The sequence below is a fragment of the Microcaecilia unicolor genome, chromosome 11, assembly GCF_901765095.1.
Source record: "Microcaecilia unicolor chromosome 11, aMicUni1.1, whole genome shotgun sequence".
Classification (NCBI taxonomy): Eukaryota; Metazoa; Chordata; class Amphibia; order Gymnophiona; family Siphonopidae; genus Microcaecilia; species Microcaecilia unicolor.
In genome coordinates, this window is record NC_044041.1 from 73,751,276 (window position 1) to 73,770,299 (window position 19,024).

General features: G+C 40.9%; 1 protein-coding gene across 1 annotated transcript in view; it reads left to right on the plus strand.

Annotated features, from left to right (window-relative positions):
- The first annotated feature begins 3,731 nt into the window (after positions 1-3,731).
- The window catches only part of LOC115479559 (occludin-like), a 93,562-nt gene continuing 78,269 nt past the window's right edge, over positions 3,732-19,024 (plus strand). The window contains exons 1-2 of the mRNA XM_030217530.1: positions 3,732-3,980; positions 15,369-16,131. Coding sequence (XP_030073390.1) covers positions 15,418-16,131 — 714 coding nt within the window. The 5' untranslated portion in view covers positions 3,732-3,980; positions 15,369-15,417. The remainder of the gene's footprint in view (positions 3,981-15,368; positions 16,132-19,024) is intronic.

A 19,024-nucleotide genomic window follows, 5' to 3' on the forward strand; every position in this document is an offset into this window, starting at 1 on the left:
TACCGCAGCGGGTAAAAGGCAGGTCTTTGTTTTTTTCAGGAAATGGCCGCGCGGCAAGTGAAGTACTTGCCGCGCGGCCATTTCGGGGGCAGCACTTACCACCACCCATTGAGATGGTGGTATGGGCTCCCACACAAACCCAGTGGTAACCGGGCAGTGTGTGGCACTGCCCGATTACCGATGGGTACACACCAGTGCTACAAAAAATGGAACTATTTTTGCATAACCAGAAATGGTATGTGCTGGAGGAGGGAACTACCATGGTACTTCCCTTTTAGCGAGTGGTAAGCCTGCATTGGGTTAACCGCTGCTTCGTAAACGGGCCCCTCGATGAGGTAGTTGCTACATGGATGGATAGTCTTGAACAATCTTTGGATGTAGTTGCCCCTAAAAAAGTGGTTAAAATTAAGTCTGGTTATACTTCTTGTCCTTGGAGAACTGCTCCAGTATTGCAAGTGCAATGTGAAGTGAGACAGGCAGAGAGAAAGTAGAGAAAGTCAAATGACAGTGATGATTTTGAGAGTTATAAATTACATTTAGTGGAGTATTTGGGACTTTGTGAGTTTGAGAAGAATAAATATTTCAAATTGAAAATTGGAATAGCTTTGAATAGACCATGGAAATTATTTCATACATACAGTTTTTGCTTGAAGGCTATAAGTGTGACAATGTGGATGAGGTTATTGATGTTAATGTATTTATAAAGTTCTTGTGTAACAAGATCTGTAAGTTAGTAACATAGTAGATGATGGCAGAAAAAGACCTGCATGGTCCATCTAGTCTGCCCAAGAACTGTGCCACTTTTTTGTGTATACCTTACCTTGATTTGTACCTGTCTTTTTCAAGGCACAGACCATACAAGTCTGCCCAGCACTATCCCCGCCTCCCAACCACCAGCCCCGCCTCCCACTACCGGGAGTTGAGGATGTTAGTGAACGATCAAATTTGTGTGACTTCCTTGGATTCTACCATGGTTGGAGTTGATAGATGGTTGGCATTAGTAAGTTGAGAATGTTAGTGAACAATCAAATTTGTGTGACTTCCTTGGATTCTACCATGGTTGGAGTTGATAGATGGTTGGAATTAGTGAGGTAGAAGTAATAATTCGATCTGTGACCCCTACGAGAGCTATGGTGGATCCCTGTTCTTCAGGTATATTGCTGTTATTATAAAAGACAATAACTCCTACGGTTCAGAATATGGTGAATATGTCTTTGCGAAATGTTTTTCTCTTTTCTTGTAAGTAAGCTACTGTAAAACCTGTGTTGAAAAAGGCAGGTTTGGATCCTAAGTAATTGCCGGCCTATTTCTGTCTTACCATTTGTAGGAAAGATCATTGAAAAAGCAGTTTTGAAACAGCTTGATGAGTTTATGGAGGTGAATAATGTTCTTGATTCATATCAATTTGGGTTTTGGAAGGCACGTAGTGTCAAATCACTGTTGGTCTCTACTGTTGATGCGAGCAAGAGGAAGGTGGAGGATAGCACTTGTTTCTGTTTGGTTTCACTGGATATTTCTGGTGCCTTCGATTCAGTTGATTTGGAGCTTTGGCTTGTGAAATTGAAAAATTTACAGATAGGGGGACAAGTGATAAAATGGTGCGTGCAGGTTTGCAGGTTTCTGACGAAGTTGTGATGGAACATGGTATACCACAGGGTTCAGCTTCATCAGCTTCTCTATTTAATATTTATTTGGCTCAGTTAGGTTCTGTGTTTGAATCTTTATGTTTACCGTGTATACGCAGATGATGTTCAATTTTTTTTCCAGCACAAGCTTGGATGTCCAGTTGAGCTTTTATAATGGAACAAGTGAGGCTTTAGATGATGAAGAATGGTTTGGTTTTGAATGTTGCTAACATTGAATTAATGATTGTGGGGAGAAGTGAGCAAGAAATGTTGCCTGATTGTGTCAATTTAGGGGATAGATACATTGCTGTGCAAAAAGAAATGAGGCTATTAGGTGTTCATTTAGATAGTGCATTGAATATGAGTGTACAAGTCTCTAAAGTAGTACAGATTAGTTTTTTTCAGGTACATCTTTTACACCTATGCTAACTTTATATGATTTTAGAATTGTTGTGCAAAGTTTGATACTATCTCGGTTAGATTGTTGCAATGCCCTGAATCTTGGTTTGTTATCTTCTCAACTCAAGGCATTGCAAGTGGTACAGAATGCCGCAGCTAGACTTATTGTTGGTGTATCAAATTATTCACCTATTGTACTGGTTCTTAAGGATTTGCACTGGTTATCAATCTTGCAGAGTATTCAACAATAAGTTTTGGTTTTGGTACATCAAACTATTTATGCCATTGTCCCTGTTTATTTTCAACGTCCTCAAAGTGTATCATCCAAAAAGGCCTTTGAGATCAGAAAGTATGATGCAACTGTCCTTAGTAGAGAATGACACGGGGATAAAGTTTGTCCCCGTCCTGTCCCCGTGGGTTCTATCTCCGGCCCCACCTCATCCCCGTAGGTTCTGTCTCCATCCCCGCCCCATCCCTGCAGGCCCTGTCTCTGTCCCCACCCTGTCCCCACAGGTTCTGTCCTCGTCCCTGCAGGTTCTGTCCCCATCCCCATCCCCATGGGTTCTGTCCTCATCTGCAGAAGCCTCAAACAATTATGACTTTATATTAAAATCTTGTTATTAACGTATAAAAAGGAACAATATGCTGTGCAACTGTTGTATATAAATTACAAATAGAGAACAATAATAACAGCAAGCAGCTATAATAACCTTCCTCATCACCACCCTCTACCCTTCCAACCCCAACAATAGCTAATTTCTACTACCTCAAGGAATCCTAATCCGCCCTGTTAAAATGTCCAGGGGTACAAAATATAACCTGTTCTGTATGCCCTAGAGGGGAGAAATATGCCCTATGAAGCTTGGTTATGATTTTTTAAATCTGTGGATGAATAAGAAGTCATCAACAATATCAGGATTCAGTCTAGCTCTCCTGACTTCGACAGTCCTTCCTGCAATAGAAGATGTCTTCTTAGAAGATATTCTGGCAGCAGGATGTACAGAATCCCCCATGCAAATTTTGCTAGTTGTGGCCAGCATGTTTGGTTGTTTTTCCACAAAAATCAAAATATCATTGCCTGCATCACTCAAACATAAATAACAGTCCAGTTCATTAACAGGTTTCACACAGTTGAAGGTTTACCTAGAGCATCTGATACCCTTGGGCCAGACCAGCCCCCTTTCCCCCAAGTTAAAGTAGTATTCAGATATAGAAAGACACAAGGCAAGTATCTCAAAGGATCGTTCTACTGTGGCACCAAACAATGAGAAGGCCCAAAGACAACACTTTGATGCATCCAAGCTGTAAACAAAAATACAACACATACACAAATATACATCCATGCAAAATACTCACACACAAACACAATGCAACTTCATAAAGAAATGAATGGTTACGGATTTTGAGCCTACTTTTCACCTGTTTCCTGCCTCCCTCTTCCCTTTCTCCCCCCGCCCCCCGCTTTTTTTTGTTCCTTAAATAGCCTCTCTGTTTCTCCTCCTCCCCCACTGCTTTCTTTCTTTCCCTGCCAGTCTCTCTGCCCTTCTCCTACCCCTCTACTCCTTCAGTTCCTTGCCTCTCTCCTTGGTGCCTCCCCCGCCCTCTGCCCTCGAGACCCAGAGTGGCAGAATCGGTTTGACTAGCAGCGTCCAATCAGCACTGAACTTCAGGCCTGGGGGAGTGGATTTTAATATCACCCTGTACTAGTAGTGCCTTGTTGTAATCATTAATCCCTGATTCCCTTGACTGGGTTTGAACGAACAAAGAGCAGTGAATGAGGTAAAAGAGACGAGAAATCTGAGGAAGAAGGAACTTCCCATAAGTACAGGCGCACCTGTCTCTCCCAAAAGAAAAACCATGAAAAATTCTGCTCGGGAAAGAAAAGCTGTAAACTTGGGTTAAAAACAGCAAAATGTGTAGCTGCTGCTTACAGAAGTAATGTGACTTCAGCTGCAGGTAAGAAGGTGGCACTCTGTTCTCTTTTAATTTCCACAAAATAGATTTTTTTAAAAAATATGCAACAGGAAATGTGAATCCTTGGATTAGGACCCTCAGAACTTCCCTAGAGCAGCTTTTCTCGGGCAGGGGGAAGAAATAACCTCTGATGGACAATGGTGGCCTGAGTTTTCATTTGCCCATCCCCGTTATCCCGTTTTACATTCCTTCCCAGCATTCTTAGCACAGTCAGTGACCATCCACTAGGTCTGGGACCTTGCAATAGGGAGAGGGAGACCTAAATCTGGCCGCTAAGTGTTTCTGTTAATGTCTGAGACTTTCCTTCTGCCCTTCGCCCCCAATAGCTGTAATTGTAAACACTGCCTCCGAGGCAGCCGCAGCACCAAGAACAGATCTGGGAAATGAATCCAAGGTCTCCATTTTGGCAGAGTACAGTATTGCCACCGGGATGGCCACAAAATACCTTCCACGCTTACAACCAAACCAAACTTATGGATTGTTGTGTAAACGAAATTTTCTCCACACCGAAAAGAAAACAGTGGCGATGGGGAGGGAAGTTGGAAACGTGCGGATTGCAAAATTGTGCTGAACAAAAGCACTTTGTTTGTGAAGTCTACTGTAGGTTGGGGGTGGAGGATGCATCTGGTTGGCTTCCAAGTATGAGGCAAGCAGAGAGGGTATGATGCTACTTATTTCCAGGCTGGTCTTTTGGATTTGGAAGTGGGGGAGGGGTAGAAGGGAGGTTGGCCAACTGCAGGTGTAACAGAAACAGGCTACAGCACTGTAGGAATTACAGGCTCTCTCAGCTGTAACAGGAGCTGAGGGCATTTTCTTTTGGTTCAGCAAACCTCAGAAGAGTGTGTGAGAACACTTGACTGTCACGCTGTGACACAGTGAGACCCACTTAAAGTATTTAGGAGTCCTTTCACCAAGCTGCAGTAAAAACTGGCCTTGGAGCGCCCTGGCACAGGTTTTTCTCCATATGGTGTTTATGTACATAACTTGTACAATGTAACCCATAACCAAGTTGTTAACAAATGTATTTCCATTATTCATATTTTATTGTAAGCCACACTGAGCCCGCAAAGAGGTGGGAAAATGTGGGATACAAATGCAATAAATAAATAAATATGTTGCCATTAGTGTCAGCCATTAAATAAAGTAGCACATCTCCACTTACCACCACCCATTTTGTAGGAGGGAAGAGTTCAGGTGCCTTTCCTACACTGACCAGTTAGTGCTCAGTATTGTGGTAAGCCATTTTAAATTGATTTGGTTTGTGATAGTGCCTATTAATACGGGGTCCACTTAGTTTGTTATTGGGTACAGCTGTGACAGATTCCTCTGTACCTCCACACCTTGCAGAGAAAAGAAAATGGTAAAAAAAAAAAAAAAGGTCTTTTTACTATGTTATTTATTTTTGTTACATTTGTACCCCCGCGCTTTCCCACTCATGGCAGGCTCAATGTGGCTTACATGGGGCAATGGAGGGTTAAATGACTTGCCCACAGTCACAAGGATGCCTGTGCCTGAAGTGGGAATTGAACTCAGTTCCTCAGGACCAGAGTCCACCACCCTAACCACTAGGCCACTCCTCATGGTAAATGCACAAGCAAGGCTGAAAATCTTTTCTGAAAACTTGGGCACCTGCCTTGGAGGACGGGGTCTTTTAGTTCACAAAAGCCAGTCTGATAAAATGTATCACCTTATATTATTGTTTTTGTTTGTTAACCTTTATTTATGTGCAGCCAAGTGGAATGGAACCATATGACTATCTTTAGGAATCGAGGAATTTTAATTTTTTTTGTTTTCTTCTCCCCTTTGACTTACCCCTCTCTCTCCCTCTCTTCAGTCTCTCTTCCGTTATCTTTTCTAGCTTCATCACTTTTTTTTCTCTTCCCACCACCTTGGGACCAGAGCAATAGTAGCTCCTATCAGGCTCAAGGTGTTGCCATAGGCCCTGAAGTTTAGGTAAGTGGTTCAAAAGATGCTTCTGAATTATTCCTCCAGTTCTGACTTTCAGGTAATCCTTAGTGATTATATATCAACATACTAATCAGGGTTATCACATATGTGCAATGATTAACTATCACAGTACAAAAATACTAAATCATTGATTTGCATTATATAAAAAAAATTTGAAACAACTTTATTGATATCATTAGAAAAATTATATATTAAAATCATACTGAACCCCAAGCTTTCCAGTAAGGTAGACTATACTTAAAACACCTGCAATAATGACAAAGTCACCTTCTATGTGGTGTCCCTTGGGGCTCATAGATTCTGTTATTGAAACCTTTCAGCACCTGGTGGTTAGAGATATCCAGGCAGCACAATCGTAGTTTGGTACTAGATATCATAATTTGTCTAAAGTACAATGAGAAGCTTTACTTGATTTGCAGCAAGATCAATAAATCATAGTTATTCAGGCTGACAAGGGAGGTGGTGTGGTAGTCCAAGACAGATCTAATTATGAAGAGGCATAGAGACAGTTACAGGATGAGCAGTATATTATAGGCTTTTACCACTGATCCTCCTCATTCTTTTTCTGAGTAAATTACGCCCATTTTCCATTCGGCAAATCAAAGGGGGATTGTGACGACTAAGGAATATTCCTCAACAAATATTGGTATTCCTGAATCATTTTATTTTGTGCCTAAAGTACATAAGTCTTTGCACAACCCCCCCTGGCCAACCGATAGTATCGGGAAGAGATTTGTTGATAGAACCACTATCCCAGGACTACTACCTCCAACCCTGCGTCAGCAGCCTCTTACGTAGAAGATTCTTCACATTTGTTGAGGATCTTGCAGCAGCTGCAGCTGAGGTCAGATCAACAGATAAGTTTAGTCACCATGGATGTTGCAGCACTCAGTACTAATGTTCCCCAGACTGCTGCGTTGATATTGATACATACAGAATTAGAGCAATTGGCCCTTTTGATGCAAAAAATTGAATTTTTAGATCGATTAGCGTAATGTGTCATCATTTAAAAATGACTTTTTGTTTCAGGATGATTTCTATCTTCAAGTTAAGGGGGTCGCCATGGGGGCTTCAGTGACCCCACAGTGGCCTGCCTATACACAGCTAATTTTGAGGATATATTTGTTTACCAATCAATCTATATGCCCCAGGTGGTTTTATGGAAGCGTTTCATTGATGATGATTTATTTTTAATTTGGCAGGGAGATAGATGATGCATCTTTAGAGAATTTTCTATAGAAACTGAATATGTGTGATCCCCATATTACATTTACTTGACATATTGGAGGTTCCAGTGTTTGTTTGTTTGTTTTTTTGTTTTATTTTATTTTTTATATATACAGATCACACATTCTCCAACAGGTTTTGGTACTTCGATTTTCTGTAAAGCTACTGACAGAAATGCAGTATTTCATTAAAGGAATTTTCATTCCCGAAAGTTACGAGACAGCATTCCTGGAGGTCAGGTTTTGAAAATAAGGTGGTTATGTTCTGATCAGAGGGGGTTTTTAACACATGCCAGGCATATGACATCTCGGTTTCTTCATCGTTGATGTCCTAAAAAAGTAGTCCACAGAGCATATAAAAGAGCCAATAATTCCAATTGGCGGTGGTTATTGAATGCAGGGAAGCAGTGTTTGATACACCTGTGTTTAATATTTTTCACAGGTGTATCAAGTTCAACAAATAATCCTCAAACATGGAATATACTGAGTTGAAGCCAAGATATGCTTATTCAAGAGGGAGGAATTTGGGGGGAATTGTACAAGAATACTACAACGCAGGTGGATCAGTCAGCAATTAAGGGGTATGCAGGCTGTGGTCATTGTGTTTACTGTAAATTTACCATAACCACAGATTCAATAACAATTCCTAATATCACTAGACAATATAGGTTGAGACAAAATACAGATTGTTCATCTAAGCAGGTCATTTATGGTATTAAATGTCCGGTGATAAATGGTATGTGGGACAAACGAAAAAAACAGTGAAACATAGAATTACACAACATCTTAGTAATCGTAGACTTGATCGGGATGATGTTCCTTTCACTGACCATTGGAAGCAGGCAAAACATAATGTGGAAGATTTGCAGTTTGTAGTCCTGCAACAGATTCTATTACTAGTGGGGGGCTATATCAGTAATTTTGAATCGTAGGGAGCAAAGAATATTTATTTGAAACACCATTGAACCTTGGGCCTTAACAAAGAAATTGATTAGATGCAGGTGTAGTAGTGCTCAGCGTAGTTTATATTGAGTCAGTTCCACTGGTAACCCAATGCCTGACGGAGACTTCTGGTTTAGGAGGTACCGTTGAGTAAGATAGCCAGATTGGTAGTGTCCATGTGAGGACGTTTTATAAAAACTGTAAGGTATGTAAGTTTTATATACAATAACAACATTATTCTGTGAATGTTTTACGATTTCGATATGAGGATATGTTTTATGTGGGTTGTATGTTTCAGTTTTAGTCTTCTGAAGACACCGCATTGGCGAAACACCATGCTGTGTTGAGACTAATTCAGTTTGAAAGATTTATGTCTATATGAGTTGTGAACCATAAACTTTTGCAATTAAAGCTTTCTGTTTATGCAACATAAAATGATAGGAAGACGTCTGCATATTATATGCTGTATGTGACACGATCATTGCCGACTATGCAGAGTGATTGAGAAGGATTTTTCTTTTTAGTGACCGTGAACAGTGAGCCAGTTCATTGGACTTTTTGTTTTGATTAAAAGAACTGGTTGCTCATTCACTAGCTTGCCCCCAAGGTTTCGTATGACTTTGTCATTATTGCAGATGTTTAAGTATAGTCTACCTTATTGGAAAGCTTGGGGTTCAGTATGATTTTAATATATAATTTTTCTAATGATTTTAATGTTGCTTCACATTTTTTTCTATAATGCAATTCAATTTAGTATTTTTGTACATTGATTATGTATGAAATACACTTGTAAACAATGGAGGCAACACGTCAGACTCGTCCCTCTGACATGTGGTGTTCCTCAGGGTTTTGTCCTGGCCCTTAAGCTCTTTAATATACACCTCTCTCTTTTATTTATTTATTAGGATTTATTTACCTCCTTTTTGAAGGAATTCACTCAAGGTGATGTATGGTAAGAATAAATCAAACGTGAGCAATAGGCAATTATAGCAGTAAAAATATTCACATAATAATACAAAGTATGATTTGAAGAATTACAAGATAAGATAGGGAACACTTGGGGAGACCGCTTTGCCTATGCTCAGGTTAAGCATTACATTTTACATCTAAACCAGCCTGCGTTAAGATTGAAACTTGGACATCTAGTAAACACATTTTTTCAAAACCTGGAGACAGCGGGAATGACAGTTTCAACCCTATACAGAGCACTAGTGTCACGCTATCCCCAGAATAACATAGGATATATCATACAAAAATGGGAAAGAGACTCGGGGAGGTCATTAAGAGGATGGGACATCAGGGCAACACTGGGACGCATTCCGTCACTCACCATAGATGAGAGATTAAGAGAATGTGGATATAGGGTGGTTATGCGGGCATATATGTCAGGGCAACAATGGGGACATATGAGGGCCACAAATGATACTAAATGTATAAAATGCAACCATGCACCCCACAACTTATACCATGCTTTTTGGGGCTGCCTAAGGGTACGTGCCTTTTGGAAACAAATCCAGAATTATTTAACTACAATAACACAAGTCTCAGTAGGTGGAACCTGGGATCATTATGTCTTAGATACACAGGCAGCCTTTGCAACTCAGGCGAAAGGAAATAGAGTTTGGTGTCGCAAGGTATGTTTAGTGGCACGCAAGACTATTCTACAGAAGTGGATAGACCCGGATCCACCGGTGTATTGGCACTGGAGGAACCAGATACATGAGTTGGCCACCTGGGAAGCCAGAGAGGCGAAGGGAACCCCGAAAAGGAAAAAACAGTTCATGTCAATATGGGGCTGATATATACAAGGACTTAGTCCACGGGGGCGAAGTTTGCTCCTCAATCTATTGTGAGTTACCTTGGCAGTACACATGGTCTGAATGTTTAAATCCATTATCCCCAATATTGTTTGACACACAGAAGTAAGGAGGGAGGGAAGGGGAATAGAGGGTGGGGGGAGGGGGGAAGTATACCAAAAACTTGATGATGGTCTGTTCAATACTTATATGTGAAGTTTCACTGTACTGTTGAAGTTTTATATTTTATGGTATCTGTTATACCATATTTATTTCATCATTAATAAAAACGTTGAAACATAATACAAAGTATGGCATGGAGGGGCATAATTGAATGGCGCCGGCCAAATAGATGGCCGGCCATCTTTGGGGCTGGCTCCGCAAGGGGCGGAGCCAACCATATTTTTGAAATACAGTTGGGGCCGGTTAAATCGATCGCCGGGTGTAGAGGAGATGGGCGGTTTCGTTTTTCAGCCATAATGGAAACTGGGCCCGGCCATCTCAAACCCGGCAAAATGCAAGGCATTTGGTTGTGGGAGAAGCCAGCATTTGAAGTGCACTGGCCCCCCTCACATGCCAGGACACCAACTGGGGACGACCGTCTCTAAGGACGACCATCTCTAAGGTCGACCTAAATGTTGAGATTTGGGCATCCCCGACTGTATTACTGAAACGAAAGATGGACGTCCATCCCGCCCCTTCGCGGGGGACGTCCTGCGAGGACGCCCTCGGGAAAACTTGGGCGCCCCGTTCGATTAAGCCCCTCCACATGGTACTGAATAATAAACAAATCTTAATAAACTCAATTACATAATCATATAAATAAATGAATAAATAACAAAATTAACAGTTAAAAAAAAAAGTTTAACAAGTACATAAAATGAATCAATTAAAAAGAAGTGTCCTGAGAAAGTAAGTGGAAGCTGCATATTGCACATACTTGTGCAGAGACAATCTTGCTATAAAAGCCAACGGATGTAAGTAAGACGAGACGCAAATAAGTAACCAATATGACACAAAAAAGTATCAAAGTCTGTCAATCCAATTTAAACTGTTGGTGAAAATAAAATAAAAAGAGAAGCCCTCTGTAAGGGACAGTGCATTTGCAAGCGAAGAGTGAATATTAAGAGACTAAATAGCTAAAATGCATGTGAAACACTTAGGGCCCTGTTTACTAAGGTATGCTAGTGTTTTTAGTGCGTGCTAAAAATTAGCGTGTACTATTCATGTAGATACCATAGGAATATTATGGGCATCTACACAGTTAGCTGGCGCTAATGCTTAGCGCACCTCTAGCGCAGCTTAGTAAACAGGGCCTTTTATTTATTTGTTACATTTATATCCCACATTTTCCCACCTATTTGCAGGCTCAGTGTGGCTTACATAGTACCTTAGAGGCATTTGCCAGTCCGGTAAAGAAACAAATACAGGTGGTATTATGGCTGAGTAAGGAACATATGTTTCAGTTACAATGGGAATCAAGGAGAGGAAAGACTGTTTAGTGTCCAGTACAAGCTTTGGTTATGATGTGTTGTAGAGTGCAAGCATTTATGTTGGGTCGACGGGGTATGCCTTTTTGAACAGTTAAGTCTTTAATGATTTCCTAAAGTTTAGGTCGTTGTAGGTTGTCTTCACAGCCTTAGGCAGTGCGTTCCATAATTGCTGGATGCATAGGTTGTTATGTATTTAATGTTTTTGCAGTTTGGATAGTGGAGGTTTAGGAATGTTCGAGATGATCTGGTTATGTTTCTGAGTGGTAGGTCTATAAGATCTGCCATATATCCTGGGACTTGGCCATAGATAATCTTGTGGACCAGAGTGCAGATTTTGAAAGTAATACGCTCTTTGATTGGCAGCCAATGCAGTTTTTCACGGAGGAGCTTGGCACTATCGAATCGCGATTTGCCAAAAATGAGTCTGGCTGCTGTATTCTGAGCGGTCTGGAGTTTCTTTATAAGTTGTTCTTTGCATCCAGCGTAAATCTATAAATGGTGCAAACTAGTGAAATTGCTGTGATATGTGCCTGCTGGATGCATGTGCACAAAGTTCTGTACTAAGGGCAGCTAGCACTGTGCACATGCCTGAGGAAAAAAAGTGTCTGCACACATGCTAGAATATTATTCTGTGGATAAATATCAGCCTTGTAAAATTAACTTTTGCAAGGATGATATTTATGTGAGAAGTACATTCCAGTTTATGTGCAGATGTAATACTTTTCCGCTCATATCTGTGCACAGAATCTTCACCTCCTGTTTTAAAAGCTGCAGGCACACTTTGTTATAATCGCAGAAGAAAAGCTGGCATTAAATCCTCTGAACTAACCCTTCTATGCCTCAGACGTGGTGGCTAATTTCTCGCACTGTGCTCAGCATTGCAGTAGAATCACTAATAACCTCATTAGCTCCTTGTGACTCTGGGCAAGTCACTTAACCCTCCATTGCCCCATGTAAGCCGCATTGAGCCTGCCATGAGTGGGATAGCGCGGGGTACAAATGTAACAAAAATTAAAATTAAATTACCATTCATTTTAATATGCTGTGCGCCAATGTCTACTGCGCAAATTAACTTCTGCGCAAAACTCCTTTTTTGTGTTGTGTGCCCAGCAACTCACACACAGACCTCTCGGTAACTGTTCACTTCCACCCATGGTAGCTCTCTGCATCAGTCCTTCAGCTGGTCATTTACACAGACGCCTAGTACTGGCCTTCTGATATTGTTAGATTTATCTGCAGCATTTGATCTAGTCGATCACGAGCTGCTGTTGCATAGATTAGCCAAATTTGGACTAGCAGTGCTTGCTCTGGAATGGTTTCGTTTTTATCTCCACAAACTGGAAGAACTGTGGACTACATTCATCCTTAACTGTGCAGTTCCACAAGGGTCAATACTTGTCCCAACATTTTTTAACATATTTTTGGCCCCATTGATTAGGCAGATTCAACTGGGACTATCAGCTTTTTTTTTTTAATGCAGATATTCAGATTCTGGTTAGAGTAGATACTACAAACACAGATGGCTGTTCACTTAAATAATAAAGTTCTAACTATATCTGATTAAATTAAGGTTAAATCCAGAAAAGTTCTCTTTCTTTTTCCCAGAGGAAAAGAATTTACCTACCATTTTACCTCAATTACCTGGCTGTCAGATTCCAGTGGTTAGTTCCATAAAAATCCTGGGAGCTATTATAGACAATAAATTAGATTTTAGGTTACAAATCTCAAGTGTGAGTAAGAAATGTTTTTTTTAATACTATGCATGATTTGTTCCATATGCAAACTTCTAAAAAAAAATCAACTATTAATATTCATTTCTTGTTTATGAGCAGACTTGACTACCGTAATGCCGTGTGATTTATGTGCCTTAGACATGAGGCAGATCATAAATGTGATCATGTGGCACCTCCTTTGAAGGCAGAACATTGACTACCAATTTCCTTAAGAATTTCATATAAGATATTGCTTTTAACTTCTCAAGTTCTCCAATCAGATCAGCCACTATTTCTTTTTCAGCTGTTGGTCCCCTGTGTTACTCCAGGAGCATTATGCTGTACCCAACAGAATTTGATGATGGTTCGTTTTTATCAGATTATCTGCTTGGACACAAGAATTACCATTTTTAGTGTGACTGCACTGACACTTTGGAATGCCCTTCCCAAGTACCTTAAATTGGAAAAGTCCCTTGAAAAATTTGAAAGTGGACTTAAAACGAATCTTTTTCAAAAAGCATTTGACTTATGATTAGATCTGAGGGAACTGGTAGGGATTTGGGTTGGAATGATCTGGCCAATTAACAGACAGCATTCTGTGCTTTCTTTGATTTAGTCTTTTGATTTTATGTAATCTAATTTTTTTTCCTTTTTAAATATATGTTTTATTTTGTAAACCACTCAGATAATGTATGATGGACGGTATATCAAAACTGAATAAACTGTAAACTGTTATATGCTGCCTATACACCACACTCAGAAGCAGTTGTCTTCAGTCTCTAAATGGCTTCATTCTCACAAACTCAAATTCAGTTCCCATAAATCTGATGCACTCTCGATCACAAGAAACAGACACTCCCAAATATTGCACTGTGAATTGACAGTATGCCATTCCCCTTAAAAAGTACTGTCACTCCTCTAGGAATTTACTTAGACATTCATCATAAGTAGTGGCATAGGGTGGGGCACAGGAGTCAGGGGGTTACCAAATTTTTGCCCCACACAGCCAGGGAGATGGGGGGGACAGGGACGGAGCTTGGTTTGTTCTGCTGCCTGTTGATTATTATGTGAGGCTTGTAAACATGATTGCATAACTTCACTACTTATAGAGCAGCATTGGCTTCCTATTCCATTCAGATTAAGTACAAAATGTTTGAAATGTAATGCATGGAACATAAGCAGTCTTCTTTTTTTTTAATCTTGCAACTCATGTTGAGCCATACACCCCATCTCATTTACTAAGTCTTTCTTCCCTCCACCAATCATATCAAACTTGAAATCACACGTGTTTCTTTTTAGATGTCTCTGCCCCAGTCCATTACCAATGTGAAATGTCTTGCGTACACTTTAAGCGGAGACTCAAAAATGGCTATTTGAGCAAACCTTCCCCTTTTAAATAGATCAAACAGCTGTGGAAGGTCAGAGTTGGAACCAATACAGCTCTACTTTCCCCTTCTTTCTCTCCCCACCCCAAATGCCTTCATGGAATTGTATCCATTCCCATTTTTCACCTAGCTATCTAGCACTTCCATTATTCCTTTCCTGCTTTGCTATGCACCAGGGAAGGGCAGTATATCAAAATAAAGTATTTTCTGTATCGCATACCTGTCTTTAAATGTCTCCTTTGCAGTGCTAATTTCTCAGTAGTGTCTTGGGGGTGATATTTTTGTGTGGATTTACATGTCTTCAATGAGCTGTAAGAGATCCCTCATCAAAATCTGTTATTCTATCTGAGCAGTATGTTATTGAAATTTAAACTGCAGGGCTTGTTAAAAATTTATTGAGAAGAGTTTCATATAAGGGGAAGTACTGGCTCTGAATTTTTCAGGTCAGGAAGATCCAGTCCTGGCTTTGCCTAATGTCCTCCATGGACTTGTAGTTCGTAAGACGTTGCCTCCGTGAAGTAAAACAAGGACTGAGTTTTCCTGCTCTGCCAAAACAGAGAACAGAGGCAGCTAATCACTCTTTCCAACCCTTCTTCATTTCAGATGACACACAGTGGCCCTTGTACTAAAGAAAGTATGCAAACTTTCATTCTAGAAGTAGCTGCATGGATGAAATTGACATTTAATGTGACTTTTGACAGGGTTGTGGAGTCAGTACACCAAACCTTCAACTTCTCTATTTTTCTACTGTCCAATATTGACTGCTGCTGATAGTAGGCTTTCAATTTTAGACAAAGAATGAGTAAATCAGAAATAAGATTTGTGTTTTTCTGTGTTCTCATATGCAGGTGTCCAGAGCATTTATGATCGTCAGCAGTGCCTTTCCCCAATACCAAAATGTATGAGAAGAGACGTTATGATAGCCCACCAACATACAGTCCACCTAGTGCTTATGTTCAGTCCGGTTATGGATCACCTCCTGCTGGCCCCCATGACTATGACATTCATTCTCCACCAGCTGGCTCTTATTACATAGAAGACGTGCCTCAGAATTTCCACAAATGGAACTCCCCACCAGGCATCGTCAGAATCCTGGAGGCCATTATCCTGCTGTTGTGTGTTGCCATATTTGCATGTGTGGCTTCAACTCTGGCCTGGGAGTACAACTATGGATATGGCGGGCTAGGGGGTTACTATGGCGGAATGGGATATTATGGTGGAAGTAGTTATGGTGGTGGAATGATGGGCTATGGGTACGGTTATGGATATGGAATGACCAGTCCACAGGCTGCCAATGGCTTCATGATTGCCATGGCAGTAGTTTGCTTCATTGCAGCACTAGCCTTCTTTGTGACTGGTGTGTCCAAGTCCAGCAGGTCCAGGTCCCGTAAATTCTACCTGGTGGTGATCATTGTGTGTGCCATCTTGGCTTTCCTTGAGCTGATCGCCTCCATTGTGTACATCATGGGGGTAAATCCACGTGCTCAAATGACAGGCAGCATGTACTACAGCCAGATAATGACCCTATGCAACCAGTTCTACTCTCCGATGACTGCTGGGACCTTTACCAACCAGTATCTCTACCACTACTGCATGGTGGATCCTCAGGAGGTAAATCACTACTGGGTTTCTTGAATTTATTTCTTCTTAGTGATTAATTTCAATGTTTACCGACTAGCTGAAGTAAAACCTGTGTGGTACATCACATAAGGGGCCCTTTTACAAAGGCTCATAAGGGCCTTTGTGCATGTAGCCCGTTCTAAATCAGCATTACCACCTGGCTACCGCATGACCCATGCAGTAATTCTGAATTTGGCATGTGCCGAAAACATGTGGCAGAAAATATTTTCTATTTTCTACCACGTGATGCCTACCCGGCGGTAAACAGCAGTGGGTGTGTGCTGCATGCTTACTGCCCGGTTAGTGCATGAGACCTTACCGCTAAGTCAATGGGTCTCAGGCCAAAAATGGACGAGCGCTGGTTTTTATTTTGACATACATCCATTTCTGGCCCCTTAAAAAAGGCCCTTTTTCCAGGATGCGGTAAAAACTGACCCGGTGCATGCCCAAAAGACTACACTGCCACAGGCCACGTTTTGCCGCGGCTTAGTAAAAGGGCCCCCATAATAACCTAGTAAATGATGGCAGATTGAAACCAAAATGGCTGCTCTGTGATTGACTGATAGAAAATTTTGTAATAATGCCAAGCCTTCTAATGGGTTTACATATATAGTACTTCAAATTGTCAGCAGCATAGGCATCTCAATAAGTTGACATGGTTTTCATCTCTGCTACTTGGAGAGACAACTGAATACTCTCCTACTCACATATTGTTTCTAGATTATTGGATCCATAGGATAAAGGATTTATTCCACGTAAGAACTGAGACAAGTCCTGCTTCTCCTTAGGTGTACAATTTTAAGGTATAACAGCATTGAGGTTTAGGGTATGTTTTCTAAGAAACAGAAAGAATTCCAGTCTTCTGTTCAGGCCTGTGCAATTGAATGTTACAGACCCACCAAGCAGTTCCAAGAAGGAGACTTTGACCATCCCTGGTTTTGAACTTCATCCCAAAGTAGTGTGGTATTTGTATTCTCATTGAAATTAGTGCTGCAGATCGGATCCAAGATGGCGCCTAGTGTAGACGTGCGCGTAGCAGCTCCCGATTCTTAAGAACCTGACTATTGGGAGCTACCTTGGTCCTATAATGGGAAAGAGGAAAGGAAAGCCCAATGTGCTTACCTCCACAAGCCGGGCGAACCTACCCTCAACTCGCCAGATAACTTTAGAGGAATCGTGTCTGCGAGCACCGGGAACGCGAGCAGACGCCTCGAGAGGTCCTGGGGAAACATCTGACCAAAGCGCAGAGGGAGTTTCATTAAGTTCTCCCTCGGTAACAGCACCCCCAAGACCCGGAGGAGAAATGGAGACAACGGAGAGCCAGCAAGCAGGGATTTCTGGATATGGTACCCCTGCAGCTGCGAGTGGAGACCCAATTGCCACGTCATTGCCGATGGGAACAGCTCCCCAGGCAGAGATGGTGGGATATACTCCCCTGCCTATGGGAAGTCACGGCGAACCCTCCGTAAAAATTGGGGGTACAACGAGACCAACAGTTGTTACATTAGAAGCACTATGGGAAGCAATTCAAGGATTAAATACAGCTCTACAACAAATATCAGGATCTTTGCGAGGTGAGGTGGTGGATCTGGCATAGGCCCAAACTCATCTATCTGGTAAGGTCAGTGAACAGATTACAAAGATGGAAGTTATTGATAGCAAGGTAAAAACAGTGAAGCTTTCTACATTAGCAATTATAAAAAACAATAATTTTCAAAAACGCAAAATTGAATACCTTGAAAATCAGATAAGGAGGAACAATTTACGCTTTTTGAATTTTCCCAAATCTCCTCTTATCCCCACATTAGAAATGTTGAAAAAGTACTTTGCGGAGGTATTGGGTGTTTCCCCTGAAGGTTTTCCACCAATAACAAAAACTCAGTATATAACCAGTACTGGAACTAGAAGATTACCTGAGCAACCTATACCTGACCTAAACTTAACAGAATTTCTTGAAAGCTCACTTGAGGTTATTACAGAAAGAACAACATTGTTGGTTTCATTTGCTTTGGAGCTAGACCGAAATAACATATTTAGACTTTATTTCCGCCACATCAATACTACTTTTCTGGGATCCAAAATACAAATCTTTCCGGACCATTCAAGAGACACTCAGAAAAGAAGAAAATAATTTTTGATGTTAAAAGCAAGAGTTCTCCGTTTAGGAGGGACTTTTCTTTTGAAATGTCCTTGTAGATGTAATGTCTCTTTGAATTCCTCTAACTATATATTTTTTGACCCAGGGAAGTTGTTAGAATTTGTTTCCAGTAAGGAATAATTGTTGTAGTTTTTCCTTGATTGTTAGCGTTAGCTCGGCTGCGTTTACTCAAGCTCCCTCTATTCTATAGATTCGTATTACTTAATTCATTTAGGGGTTTTTTTTTCCTAGTACTTGGATCATATAATTGTGGACTAAACTTATTTGACTTATTTTCCTTACAAAAGATTTAATTTGTTAAATTGTTTCTATATTAAAAAAATTTATGTTAATTGCATAAATGTAAACTTGAAATTCATTAAAAAAAGAAAAGAAATTAGTGCTGCAGTTCCCATAATGCAATAGGATGGGATTGTCAGAATCCAACAGTAACCTTAGATTTCTAGCTGGAACTGGGAACTTGGCAGTTCTGATGTTAGTAGGACAGAAATTTGCACTAAAGCAGTGGTTCCCAGATCTGTCCTGGAGGCACCCCAGCCAGTCAGGTTTTTGGTGTATCCACCATGAATATTTGCATGCATTACCTCCCCTGCATGGAAATCTCTGTCATGAATATTCATGGTGGATATCCCAAAAACCTGTCTGGTGTGCCTCCAGGATCAGGTTTGGGATCCATTGCACTGAAGAGAATAGCAGCTGACTGTGAAATACCACAGATAAAGTTGA